Source organism: Eleutherodactylus coqui, chromosome 1 (assembly GCF_035609145.1).
Source record: "Eleutherodactylus coqui strain aEleCoq1 chromosome 1, aEleCoq1.hap1, whole genome shotgun sequence".
Taxonomy (NCBI): domain Eukaryota; kingdom Metazoa; phylum Chordata; class Amphibia; order Anura; family Eleutherodactylidae; genus Eleutherodactylus; species Eleutherodactylus coqui.
Window position 1 is genome coordinate 121,299,767 of NC_089837.1, and position 16,859 is coordinate 121,316,625.

At 48.1% G+C, this 16,859-nt stretch overlaps 1 protein-coding gene across 2 annotated transcripts in view; it reads left to right on the forward strand.

Moving 5' to 3' along the window:
* RHBDD1 (rhomboid domain containing 1) overlaps positions 1-16,859 on the forward strand; it is a 95,653-nt gene that overhangs the window by 59,613 nt on the left and 19,181 nt on the right. For both annotated transcript variants that reach the window (XM_066599617.1, XM_066599624.1), the window contains exons 5-7: positions 2,706-2,756; positions 3,129-3,257; positions 12,688-12,816. In XM_066599617.1, coding sequence (XP_066455714.1) covers positions 2,706-2,756; positions 3,129-3,257; positions 12,688-12,816 — 309 coding nt within the window. The remainder of the gene's footprint in view (positions 1-2,705; positions 2,757-3,128; positions 3,258-12,687; positions 12,817-16,859) is intronic.

Sequence of the window (16,859 nt, forward strand, 5' to 3'; positions counted from 1 at the left end):
TGACATCTGGCCATTGCAGAACCAAAGGGATTTTTCTTCCTTACACCAAAAAGCACCAAAATTGAAAAAGACGATTCTTGTAGATAAAATTATGCTCTTTCAAGTGGTATAACAAAAAATACAGTTGGAGCGGTCCCACTTTGAAATATTTGACTTTGAACCGAGGTTAGATTTGGCTTTTAAGCATTTTGCACCATGTTTGTGTGTTAATATCTGCACACGTATGTGAGGCTTTGTTCTGATTTTGCAGCAATCTATTGTCATGCAGGTGGTTAGTGGACTGGTAAAAGCACAACCTATCAACTTTTTTGTTTTTGAGTTGTACAGTGTCAAACTTTGGCTTGCACATTACACATCGTCATTTTGAAACCACTTTGAGGTTTAATTGGGAGTCACACATTGTTGTGTGAGTGTGGATAGTAAATTTCTCGTGTTCACTGGCACAAGTTGAGGTAGTATGTTGAGTTTCAGCATCACAGCTACCATGGTTCTGGAATGGCCACATGTCAAACTTTGCTAAATCTTTGCTGTTGACACTGTATGGTTGGTGGGACCTCTATACAAAGGGCTGTGGTTCTCCAGGTATAGGATATCTGGAGCTAAAACTTTACAGAACCTCGTTTCAAACACATATGTACATCCATGTAAATTTTTCGCAAAATTGGAGATGGGGACGATTTTTAAATCTGGTCCAGTTGACCCATATCCGATATTGATTGGTTGAAACCACTGACTTTGGCGGTACTGGCCAACCATTTAATGTGGATGGTGGCCTTCCGACACCCCTCCAATAGCTTATTCAGCCAACAGCTATCTCATGTCTATGCGTAGCTTTAAAGGGAATGTGTCAGATACTTTATGCTGCCCTGTCTGTCACTTATAGGACATAGTATATGCATTTACAAAGAGAAACCACTGCAGCTGGCAAGAGATGAGTCCAGATTATTCTAGAGGCGCTGCTTGGCCCGCCTACTTGCCGTGATTGAGACTTTAGCTACCCTGTTTCCCTGAAAATAAGACATACCCTGAAAATAAGACATAGCATGATTTTCCAGAGGATTTTTTGAGGATGCAAAATGATTTTTCAGGCTTTTTGAGGATGCTTGAAATATAAGACCTACTCCAAAATTAAGCCCTGCTAACAGTTAATTAAAAAAAGTCAATTTAAATAGCGTCCAGGCAGCTATACATGTAAAAAGTTAAACCTTTTTGAACAAAAATTAATATAAGACACTGTCTTATTTACGGGGAGACACGGTAGTATGCTGTTTAATAGCTAGAAAAATGTCAGTCACAGCGAGTTAACTGGGGAGCGGCGCCTAATGAGTAAATTGGACTCCCCTCTCTCTCGCCGGGCTTCTCTTTGTAGGTACATGGAGTCTGCTTAACATTCCCCCTTATTTGCATTTCAGTCAGTTCTTTGCCTCTTGCAGTGGGGGGCATAAAGTAGCTAACAGATTCTCTTTAATCATTGGATAGGAAGAATTGGAGAGATTTCAATGCCACATATAGTGGTTAGATATCTGTGTATTGTTGTGTTTAATGGATATAATGTATATATTGCCGTGTATAGCAATGGTTACATTAGGCAAAAGGGCTAGAAATGCAACAAGAGGACATGAGACTCTAAACCTAGACATCGTAAAAGGTTAGATGGAGTCCGCTATAAGATGGCATCCAGGGCCGTGTGTGTTTGAGAGGTGCGGGATCTGTAGAAGCCAGAAGTATTGTTACTTGTGTAAAAAAAAAATGCTGGGAATCTGTAATTGTTTTTTTTGTAAAATGGCAGCATAAATTAGATTGTAAAATATCTACCAGATTACTGTATGCAGTGCAGATAGGTCAGTAATATTAAATGAGCACATTTTTGGAGTAGTATAGATGAAAGGAACGTAGTATTAGTTGAAGGGGTTTTTGGGGCTTTATAGGTAGAGATGAGCGAGTATACTCGCTAAGGCACATTACTCGAGCGAGTAGTGCCTTAGCCGAGTATCTCCCCGCTCGTCTCTAAAGATTCGGGGGCTGCCGCGGGTGACAGGTGAGTTGCGGCGGGGAGCAGGGGGGAGAGAGAGATCTCCCCTCCGTTCCTCCCCGCCGCTCCCCGCCCGCTGCCGGCCCCCGAATCTTTAGAGACGAGCGGGGAGATACTCGGCTAAGGCACTACTTGCTTGAGTAATGTGCCTTAGCGAGTATACTCGCTCATCTCTAATTACAGGGTACAGAGTGGAAGGCGGCGCTGGTAATTGCAGGCACAGCTCTCATTGATTTTAATAGGAGCTGTGCCTGCAGTTACCAGTGTCAGCCACTACATAAGGGTTGGAGCTATCTGCTTTCACTCCGTACCTTGTGTTTTGCAGTGACAGCGGGTGCCTAAATAGATGATCAGCTGGGGTCCCAAACAGTGATTTCCAGCCATCAACTATTGATGACCTATCAATAGCCTGGAAAACCTCTTTAAAAGGAAGTCAATTTGCTGAAAGCGGTCTACCTTAAAGGGGCTGTCTAGGAGTATAGAAACATATCTGCGTCCTTCCAGAAACAGTGCCACACCTGTGCACAAGTTTTTGTCTGGTATTGCAATAGTGAACCTCTTGGGGTGCATGCGGCCCTGTTTTTGGTAGAAAGTAGCCATTTTTTTCGAACTCTAAACCTTTTAAGATGAGCAAAACCTTCCCTCAACAACAGTTTTTCTTTTTTTTGTTAAGTACCCTATTTCGGCGACCGTCCAGCAAGACGAGAAAACTACAACTACTCTGGTATGAAGTTTTAAGTTACATAAAGTAACCTTGCATGCTAATATCTACCAGCAGATAATAGGCTCAGTGGCCAAATCACTATTCTAGGCACGTATTTAATGCCTTGTTGGGTCAGCTTCTGCCAAAATCCATACCTTGTAATGCTCGGTTTACATTGAGAAGCTCCGATTTGATTTGGCCCTGAATTCCGATACTAAAATACCTGTAATAAATGACCTTTATCTTATATGTGACTGGTTCTTTTATTCTATATCTATAACTGGACGTTTAGCATAAGTGTTCTGTGTTTGCTATTCAATTGATGAACACTACAGCATGCTCTAAAGTAATGCAAAAAGTATTAAAGCTAAACGATTAACATTGTTCAAATAGGGTATGCCAGACATGACGAGTACCAGTCCCAAGGAAATGGTGCACCAGGGACCGATGATATGAACACTGGAGGGCTTAATGAAGAAGAACAGCTGCAACAAGCCATAAGGGAGAGTCTTAATAACCCAGGTATGGATTTTATGACTTCATAATTTAAATTAGTTGGGAAAATACATGTCAAATAGTCAATGTGTTCCAGGATTAGAGGCACGAGCTTGTAACTTGGCAAGCATCAGACGCAGAAGGATGCCTATTAGAGATGAGCGAGCACCAAAATGCTCGGGTGCTCGGTACTCGGGACGAAATGTCCGCGATGCTCGGGTGTTCGTTTCGAATAAAGAACCCCATTGAAGTCAATGGGCGACCCGAGCATTTTTGTATTTCGCCGATGCTCGCTAAGGTTTTCATGTGTGAAAATCTGGGCAATTCAAGAAAGTGATGGGAACGACACAGCAACGGATAGGGCAGGCGAGGGGCTACATGTTGGGCTGCATCTCAAGTTCCCAGGTCCCACTATTAAGCCACAATACCGGCAAGAGTGCCCCCCCCCTCCCAACAACTTTTACTTCTGAAAAGCCCTCATTAGCAATGCATACCTTAGCTAAGCACCACACTACCTCCAACAAAGCACAATAACTGCCTGCATGACACTCCGCTGCCACTTCTCCTGGGTTACATGCTGCCCACCCCCCCCCCCCTGCACAACCCAGTGTCCACAGTGCACACCAAATTGTCCCTGCACAGCCTTTAGCTGCCCTCATGCCACACCACCCTCATGTCTATTTATAAGTGCGTCTGCCATGAGGAGGAACTGCAGGCACACACTGCAGAGGGTTGGCACGGCTAGGCAGCGACCCTCTTTAAAAGTGGTGGGGCGATAGCCCACAATGCTGTACAGAAGCAATGACAAATCCAATCCTGTGCCACCTCCATCAGGAGCTGCACACGTGGGCATAGCAATGGGGAACCTATGTGCCACACACTATTCATTCTGTCAAGGTGTCTGCATGCCCCAGTCAGACTGGTAATATGTACCTTAACAGTAACCGCGTTGGTGGTAATGTGGTGGTGACTGCGGACCTAGTAGCGCGGTTGTATTTTGTTGGTTTTCGGAATGTGGACAGGATTAAGTGGGCCGTGGCGGGGGATGTTTTTGAGGCACTACGTGTCCTCTCCACGTGTCCGTGGTTATATGCACCTTAACAGTAACCGCGTTGGTGGGAAATGGCCTCGCCGCCATCATGTCTTTGGGAAGCCTCTGTTTCCACACCCCAGAGACATACCATTAGCAGCGGTATAGGCAGAGCCCATAATTCGTAATATTTCAGCCGTAGCATTAGGACAGGCCCCACTAACATATCACTAGCAGCATTATAGGGGGAGCACAGTATTAGTTCCATTTCAGTAATAGTAGCACTCAAGACAGGCCCCAGTAACAATTCCGAAGCAGCAGTATAGTGGGAGCGCAGTCTTCGTTCCATTTCAGTAATAGTAGCACTCAAGACAGGCACCAGTAACAATTCCGAAGCAGCAGTATAGTGGGAGCGCAGTCTTCGTTCCATTTCAGTAATAGTAGCACTCAAGACAGGCACCAGTAACAATTCCGAAGCAGCAGTATAGTGGGAGCGCAGTCTTCGTTCCATTTCAGTAATAGTAGCACTCAAGACAGGCACCAGTAACAATTCCGAAGCAGCAGTATAGGAGGAGCATAGTCTAAGTTCCATTTAAGTAATAGTAGCAGCCTACACAGGCCCCAGGAACAATTCCGAAGCAGCAGTATAGTGGGAGCGCAGTCTTAGTTCCATTCCAGTAGCTGCAGTATAGCCAAGGCCCAAGTTACATTTATGTAGCTAAAGTGTAGGCCAACCCCACACACCTTTCTGTACCATGAGTGCAGGCGAAGAACATAGAAATTGCTATGATTACACTGTAGGTGAGGGCCCAAAAAAATTGGTGTACCAACAGTACTAATGTACCTCACTAAAAATTGGCCATGCCCAACCAAGATGGCAGGTGAAACCCATTAATCGCTTTGGTTAATGTGGCTTAAGTGGTAACTAGGCCTGGAGGCAGCCCAGTTTAACGAAAAATTGGTTCAAGTTAAAGTTTCAACGCTTTTAAGAGCATTGAAACGTATAAAAAATTTTTTGAAAAATTATTTGAGTGAGCCTTGTGGCCCTAAGAAAAATTGCCCGTTCAGCGTGATTACATGAGGTTTCAGGAGGAGGAGCAGGAGGAGGAGGAGGAATATTAGACACAGATTGATGAAGCAGAAATGTCCCCGTTTTGGATGGTGAGAGAGAACGTAGCTTCCATCCGCGGGTGCAGCCTACGTATTGCTTAGGTATCGCTGCTGTCCGCTGGTGGAGAAGAGAAGTCTGGGGAAATCCAGGCTTTGTTCATCTTGATGAGTGTTAGCCTGTCGGCACTGTCGGTTGACAGGCGGGTACGCTTATCTGTGATGATTCCCCCAGCCGCACTAAACACCCTCTCCGACAAGACGCTAGCCGCAGGACAAGCAAGCACCTCCAGGGCATACAGCGCTAGTTCAGGCCACGTGTCCAGCTTCGACACCCAGTAGTTGTAGGTGGCAGAGGCGTCACGGAGGACGGTCGTGCGATCGGCTACGTACTCCCTCACCATCCTTTTACAGTGCTCCCGCCGACTCAGCCTTGACTGGGGAGCGGTGACACAGTCTTGCTGGGGAGCCATATAGCTGTCCAGGCCCTTAAAGACTGTTGCACTGCCTGGGCTGTACATGCTGCTCGATCTCCGCACCTCCCCTGCTACCTGGCCCTCGGAACTGCGCCTTCTGCCACTAGCGCTGTCGGATGGGAATTTTACCATCAGCTTGTCCGCCAGGGTCCTGTGGTATAGCAACACTCTCGAACCCCTTTCCTCTTCGGGAATGAGAGTGGGAAGGTTCTCCTTATAGCGTGGGTCGAGCAGTGTGTACACCCAGTAATCCGTAGTGGCCAGAATGCGTGTAACGCGAGGGTCACGAGAAAGGCATCCTAACATGAAGTCAGCCATGTGTGCCAGGGTACCTGTACGCAACACATGGCTGTCTTCACTAGGAAGATCACTTTCAGGATCCTCCTCCGCCTCCTCCTCCTCAGGCCATACACGCTGAAAGGATGACAGGCAAGCAGCATGGGTACCGTCAGCAGTGGGCCAAGCTGTCTCTTCCCCCTCCTCCTCCTCCTCCTCATGCTCCTCCTCCTCCTCCTGAACGCGCTGAGATATAGACAGGAGGGTGCTCTGACTATCCAGCGACATACTGTCTTCCCCCGCCTCTGTTTCCGAGCGCAAAGCGTCTGCCTTTATGCTTTGCAGGGAACTTCTCAAGATGCAGAGCAGAGGAATGGTGACGCTAATGATTGCAGCATCGCCGCTCACCACCTGGGTCGACTGCTCAAAGTTTCCAAGGACCTTGCAGATGTCTGCCAACCAGGCCCACTCTTCTGAAAAGAATTGAGGAGGCTGACTCCCACTGTGCCGCCCATGTTGGAGTTGGTATTCCACTATAGCTCTACGCTGCTCATAGAGCCTGGCCAACATGTGGAGCGTAGAGTTCCACCGTGTGGGCACGTCGCACAGCAGTCGGTGCACTGGCAGATTAAAGCGATGTTGCAGGGTGCGCAGGGTGGCAGTGTCCGTGTGGGACTTGCGGAAATGTGCGCAGAGCCGGCACACCTTTACGAGCAGGTCTGACAAGCGTGGGTAGCTTTTCAGAAAGCGCTGAACCACCAAATTAAAGACGTGGGCCAGGCATGGCACGTGCGTGAGGCTGCCGAGCTGCAGAGCCGCCACCAGGTTACGGCCGTTGTCACACACGACCATGCCCGGTTGGAGGCTCAGCGGCGCAAGCCAACGGTCGGTCTGCTGTGTCAGACCCTGCAGCAGTTCGTGGGCCGTGTGCCTCCTATCTCCTAAGCTGAGTAGTTTCAGCACGGCCTGCTGACGCTTGCCCACCGCTGTGCTGCCACACCGCGCGACACCGACTGCTGGCGACGTCCTGCTGCTGCTGACACATCTAGATTGCGAGACAGAGGTTGAGGAGGAGGAGGAGGAGGGTGCTTTAGTGGAGGAAGCATACACCGCCGAACATACCACCACCGAGCTGGGGCCCGCAATTCTGGGGGTGGGTAGGACGTGAGCGGTCCCAGGCTCTGACTCTGTCCCAGCCTCCACTAAATTCACCCAATGTGCCGTCAGGGAGATGTAGTGGCCCTGCCCGCCTGTGCTTGTCCACGTGTCCGTAGTTAAGTGGACCTTGCCACTAACCGCATTGGTGAGGGCGCGTACAATGTTGCGGGAGACGTGGTCGTGCAGGGCTGGGACGGCACATCGGGAAAAGTAGTGGCGACTGGGAACTGAGTAGCGCGGGGCTGCCGCCGCCATCATAGCTTTGAAAGCCTCCGTTTCCACAACCCTATACGGCAGCATCTCAAGGCTGATAAATTTGGCTATGTGGACGGTTAACGATTGAGCGTGCGGGTGCGTGGCGGCGTACTTGCGCTTGCGCTCCAACACTTGCGCTAGCGACGGCTGGACTGTGCGGTGCGAGACATTGGTGGATGGGGCCGAGGACAGCGGAGGTGAGGGTGTGGGTGCAGGCCAGGAGACGGTAGTGCCTGTGTCCTGAGAGGGGGGTTGGATCTCAGTGGCAGGTTGGGGCACAGGGGGAGAGGCAGCGGTGCAAACCGGAGGCGGTGAACGGCCTTCGTCCCACCTTGTGGGGTGCTTGGCCATCATATGTCTGCGCATGCTGGTGGTGGTGAGGCTGTTGGTGGTGGCTCCCCGGCTGATCTTGGCGCGACAAAGGTTGCACACCACTGTTCGTCGGTCCTCAGGCGTCTCTGTGAAAAACTGCCAGACCTTAGAGCACCTCGGCCTCTGCAGGGTGGCATGGCGCGAGGGTGCGCTTTGGGAAACAGTTGGTGGATTATTCGGTCTGGCCCTGCCTCCACCCCTGGCCACCGCACTGCCTCTTGCAACCTGCCCTGCTGCTGCCCTTGCCTCCCCCTCTGAAGACCTGTCCTGAGTAGGCGTTGCACACCAGGTGGGGTCAGTCACCTCATCGTCCTGCTGCTCTTCCTCCGAATCCTCTGTGCGCTCCTCCCTCGCACTTACTGCCCTTACTACTACCTCACTGCAAGACAACTGTGTCTCATCGTCATCGTCCTCCTCACCCACTGAAAGGTCTTGAGACAGTTGCCAGAAGTCCCCAGCCTCATCCCCCGGACCCCGGGAACTTTGCAATGGTTGGGCATCAGTGACAATAAACTCCTCTGGTGGGAGAGGAACCACTGCTGCCCAATCTGAGGAGGGGCCCGAGAACAGTTCCTGGGAGTCTTCCCGCTCCTGAGCATGTGTCATTGTAGTGGAGTGAGGAGGCTGGGAGGAAGGAGGAGCAGCAGACAGAGGATTCGGATTTGCAGCACTGGACGGCGCAGAACTCTGGGTGGATGATAGGTTGCTCGAAGCACTTTCTGCCATCCACGACAGGACCTGCTCACACTGCTCATTTTCTAATAAAGGTCTCCCGCGTGGACCCATTAATTGGGCGATGAATGTGGGGACGCCAGAAACGTGCCTCTCTCCTAATCGCGCAGCAGTCAGCTGCGACACACCTGGATCAGGAGCTCGGCCTGTGCCCACACCCTCACTTGGGCTTACGCGTCCTCGGCCGCGTCCACGTCCTCTAGGCCTACCCCTACCCCTACCCCTTAGCATGCGGTATTACCAGTGATTTCCAAGCCAGGTAAGAAATTGGCGCAAGCCTGCAGCCGAAATAGAATTTTTTCCCTTGTTTTTCAAAGGAAAGCCACACTGCGTGTATTCAATGAATACTACTAAGTTTAATAACTGTGTTGTGGCCCTGCAAAAGTGTCAGAGAACTGCAGTTATGCAAAGTTATTCGCTACAGCAGATCAGGGATTTCCCATGCAGGAAAAAAATTGGCGCAAGCCTGCAATAAAACGTTGCTGGCTGCGTGTGATTTTTTGGAACGTTCTGCAGTCTGCACGCAGCACACACGTACCCAGAGCCCTGAGGACTGTCAGAGGCAGGCCAAATAGAATTTTTTCCCTTGTTTTTCCAAGGAAAACCCACACTGCGTGTATTCAATGAATACTACTAAGTTTAATAACTGTGTTGTGGCCCTGCAAAAGTGTCAGAAGTGCAGTGATGCAAAGTTATTCGCTACAGCAGATCAGGGATTTCCCATGCAGGAAAAAAATTGGCGCAAGCCTGCAGTAAAACGTTGCTGGCTGCGTGTGATTTTTTGGAACGTTCTGCAGTCTGCACGCAGCACACACGTACCCAGAGCCCTGAGGACTGTCAGAGGCAGGCCAAATAGAATTTTTTCCCTTGTTTTTCCAAGGAAAACCCACACTGCGTGTATTCAATGAATACTACTAAGTTTAATAACTGTGTTGTGGCCCTGCAAAAGTGTCAGAAGTGCAGTGATGCAAAGTTATTCGCTACAGCAGATCAGGGATTTCCCATGCAGGAAAAAAATTGGCACAAGCCTGCAGTAAAACGTTGCTGGCTGCATGTGATTTTTTGGAACGTTCTGCAGTCTGCACGCAGCACACACGTACCCAGAGCCCTGAGGACTGTCAGAGGCAGGCCAAACAGAATTTTTTCCCTTGTTTTTCCAAGGAAAACCCACACTGCGTGTATTCAATGAATACTACTAAGTTTAATAACTGTGTTGTGGCCCTGCAAAAGTGTCAGAGAACTGCAGTGATGCAAAGTTATTCGCTACAGCAGATCAGGGATTTCCCATGCAGGAAAAAAATTGGCGCAAGCCTGCAGTAAAACGTTGCTGGCTGCGTGTGATTTTTTTGGAACGTTCTGCAGTCTGGACGCAGCACACACGTACCCAGAGCCCTGAGGACTGTCAGAGGCAGGCCAAATAGAATGTTTTCCCTTGTTTTTCCAAGGAAAACCCACACTGCGTCTATTCAATGAATAATGTATGTCTTCTGGCCCTGCCTACACAATTCTATCCCTGTAGTATTAATGCCGGGTGCAATGCTCTGCACAGCCGGTTTTGAGAAAAAAAAATAAAAATATGCAACACTGCTAACAGCAGCCTGGACAGTACTGCACACAGATAGATGTGGCCCTAGAAAGGACCGTTGGGGTTCTTGAAGCCTACACTAACTCCTACACTCTCCCTGCCTAACCACCACTTCTGTCCCTATTGCAGGGCGCAATGCTCTGCAGATCCAATTTTGAAAAAATAAAATAAAATACTGTGCTAACACAGTACTGCACACTATTCGATGTGGCCCTAAGAAGGACCGTTGGGGTTCTTGAAGCCTACACTAACTCCTAACGCTCTCCCTACAGCAGCTCCGGCACAATAGTACTTTCCCTCAGCTAAGTCACAAGGCATCTGAGGCGAGCTGCGGGAAGGGCCGATTTTTATACTCGGGTGACATCTGATCTTCCCAGCCACTCACAGCAGGGGGGTGGTATAGGGCTTGAACGTCACAGGGGGAAGCTGTAATGCCTTCCCTGTCTTTCAATTGGCCAGAAAAGCGCGCTAACGTCTCAGGGAAGGAAGTGAAAATAACCAGAACACCGCATGGTGTTCGTTACGAGTACCGAGCATCCCGAACACGCTAATATTCGCCCGAGCATCAAGCTCGGACGAGTACGTTCGCTCATCTCTAATGCCTATGTATCTGACCACATCACAATGTACGCTAATGATGGCTCTTCATATAAAGTTACTGTATAAATGCTGTACAAAGGCCCAATGTCCACTTGTACGCACGGATTCCACTGCCGAATTGGTGGAGTATTGCAGGTTTCTCATAGGTTGCCATGGCAGTTTGGGTATATGAAGGCTCTGGGTCAACCATAGATTTCAACCTATCAAGCCTATGGTTTACCTCAACAGTACAGTATTACTTTGTGTTGTTTTGTGTTGTGCCATCAAATGATTGTAAGTTGAAGTCCCCTACTAGGATAAAAAAAAAAAAGTAAAAATAAGTTTTTAATCAAAAATTTTATTTTGCAAAGTATTGCAAAAAAAATATTAAAAGTTTAAGATGTCATTATATTTAGCAAATCCACGCGCGAGAAAAAAACGCAAATCCACATCCCATAGGAATGCATTGACCATCCGCAGTTAATTAAATAGCTGCGGATGGTATTTTAAGCTTAATGCTGGGTTCCCACAGCACGGTTTCACCGTGGAAATCTGGCGGTTTTGCCGCAGCAAAAAAACCGCAAGATTTCCGTGGGATAAGTGCAGCTTTAAAGCCCGCTGGGTTTTAGCCATGGGTTTAGGAGTGGCTTCGTTGCATCATTTTCTTTTGCGGCTGGCTCTTCCCATAGAAAGGAGTGAGGCTGCAACGAAAAAAAAAAATTGACATGCTGCGTCCCGGGAATCCGCGCCACAGCGTTGGCTAATGCTGGCTTTGCCGCGACGGACTGTGACAAATCTTGTCCACATGGCTGGCTAACACCAGAATTAGCGGCCGCAGGCGGACTTCCCACAGCGAAATTCCGCTGCAAATCCGCCCTGTGTGAACCCAGCCTAAGGCTGCCTGTCTATGAGCAATTTTTCACTACGTTTCCCGATGCGATAATCCGGCTGCGGAAACTCGGTGAACAGTTTCCATAGACTTACTATGGAAAGCGCAGCCCCGCTATCCACGAGCAGAGAATCATAGCGATTCTCCGCTCACGGGATTTAAATCCCAGCATGCTGCAATTTGCCGTGATTCTCCGCGGTGAGCCTATCTGTCAGATGGGCTCAGCGCGGAGAGCTGTCAGCTACCCCCTGCTCCCCAGCAGCGGCTCCCTCAGCGGAGGTCTGCCGCAGGAAATCACTACACCTGTGGACAGGAGGCATAAGAAGTACATAAAACTGGTATAGCCATAATCGTACCAACCCACATAATAAGCTGGGCAGGCTATTTTGACTGCGCTATGAATATGTGAAAACAATCTCCCCAAAAGGCGCAGTTGTGGGTTTTTTTCTCCCATTTCACACCACTTAAGAATATTTTACAATTTTTTTAATGAATTTATATGGTCCATTTAAATAATACCATTGAAAAAAAATACCACTCGTCCCACGAAATACAAGCCTTCATACGGCTGTCGATAGAAAAATGAAAAAGTTACAGCTCTTGGAACATATTGGCAAAAAAGTGACAAAATAAGCAAAGAATGGCCGTGTCTTCAAGGTGCTGATTAGAGATGAGTGAGCATACTCTGTAAGGACAATTATTCGAGCGAGCATTGTCCTTAGCGAGTACCTGCCCGCTCGGAAGAAAAGGTTCGGATGCCGGCGCGAGGGCGGGGAGCGGCGGGGGAGAGCAAGGGGGAACAGAGGGGAGATTCTCTCTCTCCCCCTCCCCCCCCCCCCCCCTTTAATCTTATATGTGACTGGTTCTTTTATTCTATATCTATAACTGGGCGTTTAGCATAAGTGTTCTGTGTTTGCTATTCAATTGATGAACACTACAGCATGCTCTAAAGTAATGCAAAAAGTATTAAAGCTAAACGATTAACATTGTTCAAATAGGCCATGCCAGACATGACGAGTACCAGTCCCAAGGAAATGGTGCACCAGGGACCGATGATATGAACACTGGAGAGCTTAGTGAAGAAGAACAGCTGCAACAAGCCATAAGGATGAGTCTTAATAACCCAGGTATGGATTTTATGACTTCATGATTTAACCCCTTAACGACCAGCCCATAGTGTTTTTACATCCTCCCGAAGTGGGCTTTATTCTCTGAGGACGTAAAAACATGTGTCCTGCAGAGACTAATGCCCCTCGGGCTGTGGACGTGACAGCTCCATGCTGTCGGTGTCCGCAGGTTGCTGACAGCATGGAGCTGTCATCCCGGGCTGTTCGGAGCCCCCCCCGGCATTGCGATCGGCGCTATGCAATGGATAGCGCCGATCGCAAAAAAGTAAATAAAAGTGCAATAAAAGTTAAAGATTCAGCTGCTCTGATGGATCGGATCCATCGGAGCAGCTGAAATTACTCACCGATTACTCACCCGATGCTTCAGGCGCCGTAGCCGTCCTTCTGCGCATGCGCGCCAGGCGGCATTACGTCAGCCGCATGCGCAGAAGGCCCGGCGGCGCGGGAGATTTAAAATCTCCTGGCTCCCGGCTCCTGTAGGTAGCCGGGAGGCAGGAGATGTCAGCGGGGACTGTGGTGAGCGGTCCCCGGTACCGCGATCGCCGTTATACAATGGATAACGACGATCGCGGAAAAGTGAAAAAAAGTGTAAAAAAAGAAAAGTTTCACCTCCCCTCATGGATCGGATCCATGAGGGGAGGTGAAAATACTCACCTCAGGTCTGCCGATGTCCTCCGGCCGGTGTCGGGACCCCCCGCTGGCTTCTGCGATGTGCCGATGCGGCACGCATGCGCAGAAGCCGGCGAGCCCGGCAAATTCAAAATCTCCCTGCACCCGGCTGTCACAGATAGCCGAGTGCAGGGAGATATGACTGGGGACAGCTGTATGCGGTTTCCAGTCATATGATCACCGTTATCCATCAGATAACGGTGATCATATAAAGTTAAAAAGTAAAAAAAAAAAAAAAAAAAAAAAAAGTTAAAAGTAAAAAAAGTTTAAAAACTTAAAGTTTCATCTCCCCTTATGGATCGTATCCGTAAGGGGGCATGAAATTACGTACATAAGGTCCCGGATTTGTTCCCTGGTGGGATGTTGATCTGCGGATCTTACCCCAGCTTCGGCGCATGCGCCCGTCAGCATGATGGCGGACGCATGCGCAAAAGTGAAATATTGCCCAAGAAATATAAAATCTCCCTGCTGCTGGCTACAAAAGGTAGCCAAGAGCCTGGAGGCAGCACGGGGAGCTGCGGTATGCGGTTACTGGTCACGTGATTGCCGTTATCCAATGCATAATGGCGATCACGTAAAAGTTCTTTAAAAAGTGGCAGTTTCATCTCCCCTCACCGATGCGATCGGTGGGGGGAGATGAAACATCTTCTCGGAGGCTTCCGCATTTGAATCCAGATGCGATTATCCTCCATGGATCCTGCCAGCTACTGGGTATGTGCCCGCCGGCAAAATGCCGGACACATTCGCAGGAGCCGGGGAGCCCAGGAAATTTTAAATCTCCTTGCTCCCAGCGACCAATGGTCGCTGAGTGCTTGGAGCAGTGACCGGCGGCCTCGCTGAGCGGTCCCCGGTCACGTGATAAAGTAGCGATCTAACATTAGGCCGGTCACGCGTGACCGGAGAGGAATTACAGGTTCTGCATGCGCTTGATCAGCGGTAATCCACGGATCAATCGCATGCATTGGATTACACAATTCCCCCCAATTAGCGGGTCGGAATTACGTAATCCACTCGCAGAAACAGAACACAGCATGCTATATTTTACCACGAATATCTGCGACCTAGAGCCCATTGTGCTCTATGACCGTGGATATACTCGCACCCCATATGCAAACACATTGTGTACGGGCTGCGGGTACCCGGGTCATCTCTAAGCGACGGCACGGGAAATGCAAACAAAAAACCGCCTGTGTGAGTAGGCAGTTATGCGCAGTACATTACGCAACCGTACGCAGGGTCACAGCCGGGCTCACAGCTGGAATCCGCTGCAGGCCTCCGCAAGCGGATTCCGCCTACGGCTGCGTGAGCCCGGCGTTATTCAGACCGCTACCTGTAATACGTAATTTACAAGAAGCCCCGGGAACGTTCGTCTTCCTGCAGTTCCAGGAGCAGCTTGTTGAGCGCCTTCTCTGTGAGACCGCTGCACCGCATCAAGATTACAAAGCCTCACAGCGCCACTTTCTACACCCCATCCCCGCCGCTGAGGTTACGAAATACCCCCCAAAATACATGAGAGGAGGGGGGGGGGATACCCGGTTTTCTTGCCCCATGTGCCCAACCCAACCAGCCTCCGTAATTACCTCTGTCTTCGGACATAAAACGCAGTTTATATTATTACCTTTATCTAATATTTAGGGAATGCCAAAAAAATGGGGATGGCGGGGGGGGGGGGATTATTTTTAGGAAGTCAAATTTTTTTCCGTATAAGTGGGCAATGGGGCCTGGAATTTATTCAGTTCTGCCCTGAAATCCAGCGGGCATTCCCTCCATTATGGGCCTAGCCATGTGTCCTGTAAGTAGATTAGGGCCACAATGGGTATGTTTCTGAACACGGGACAAACAGGGGTATCCATTTTGGGGTGAACATCTTCATTCTTATGTACATTGTCCAAAAAAAACAGTTTTGAAATTGACACAATTGCCAAAAAAATGAAAATCATAATTTTTTCCTTCTGCTTGGCTTAGATTCATTCAAAAACTGTGAAGTCAAAAAAGTCATCATACCCCTAGATAAATTCGTTAGGGGGTCTACTTTTCAAAATGGGGTCACTTGTGGAGGTTCTCCATCGTTTTGGTCACTCAATGGCTCTACAAGTGGGCATTGGGGACTAAATCTCCTTCAAGCTAAATTTCTGTTCCGAAAGCCACCGGTTGCTCCTTTCATTTTGGGCCCCATTGTGCATATAGACGTAATACTAGGGCCACAATGGGTATGTTTCTGAGCACGGGAGAAACAGGGGTATCCATTTTGGGGTGCAAGTCTTCATTCATATATGTGCTGTACAAAAAAACTGCTTTTAAAATGACAGAATTACCAAAAAAATGAAAATCGTAATTTTTTTCCTTCGGCTTGGCTTAGATTCATTCAAAAACTGTGAAGTCAAAAAAGTCATCGTACCCCTAGATCAATTCGTTAAGGGGTCTACTTTTCAAAATGGGGTCACTTGTGGGCGTTCTCCATAGTTTTGGTCACTCAATGGGTCTACAAGTGGGCAATGGGGCCTAAATCTCCTTCAAGCAAAATTTCTGTTCCGAAAGCCACCAATTGCTCCTTTTATTTTGGGCCCAATTGTGCATCCAAATGTAAGATTAGGGCCACATTGGGTATGTTTCTGAGCACGGGACAAACAGGGGTATCCATTCTGGGATGCAAATCCTAATTTTCATGTGTACTATAGAAAAAAGTCCTGTCTTTAAAATGACATATTTGCAAAAATATGACATTTTTGTTTTTCTCTTCTAAATCGCATTGACTCCTGAAAAAAACTGTGGGGTTAAAATACTCATGACACCCCTCAGTGAATACGTTAAAGGGTGTAGTTTTTAAAATGGGGTCACTTGTGGGGGTATCTATCATTTTGACTCCTATGAGCCTTTCCAATCTTGGATTGGTGTAGGAAAACAAAAGTGTTCCTCAAAATGCTGAAAAGTAATGTTAAATTTGTACGTCTCCTAAATGGTTAAAAAAAACGAAAGTTTTTCCAATGTGCGCCCAAAATAAAGTAAACGGATGGAAATATAAATCTTAGCAAAAATATCTATATTATGTTTGCACATATTTGAGATATTGCAGTTGGAAATGTGAAAAAATGACGATTTTTTCAAAATTTTCCCAATTTTGGCGCTTTTAATAAATAAACACAAATTCTATCGGTCTGTTTTTTTCCCACCTAAATGAAGTACAACATGTAGCGAAAAAACAATGTCAGAATCGCTTGGATATGCAAAACCTTTCTGGTCTTTTTCCATGCTAAATTGACACGTGTCAGATTTGCAAAATTTGGCCTGGTCACTAAGGGGTTAAATTAGTTGGGAAAATACATGTCAAATAGTCAATGTGTTCCAGGATTAGAGGCACGGGCTTGTAACTTGGC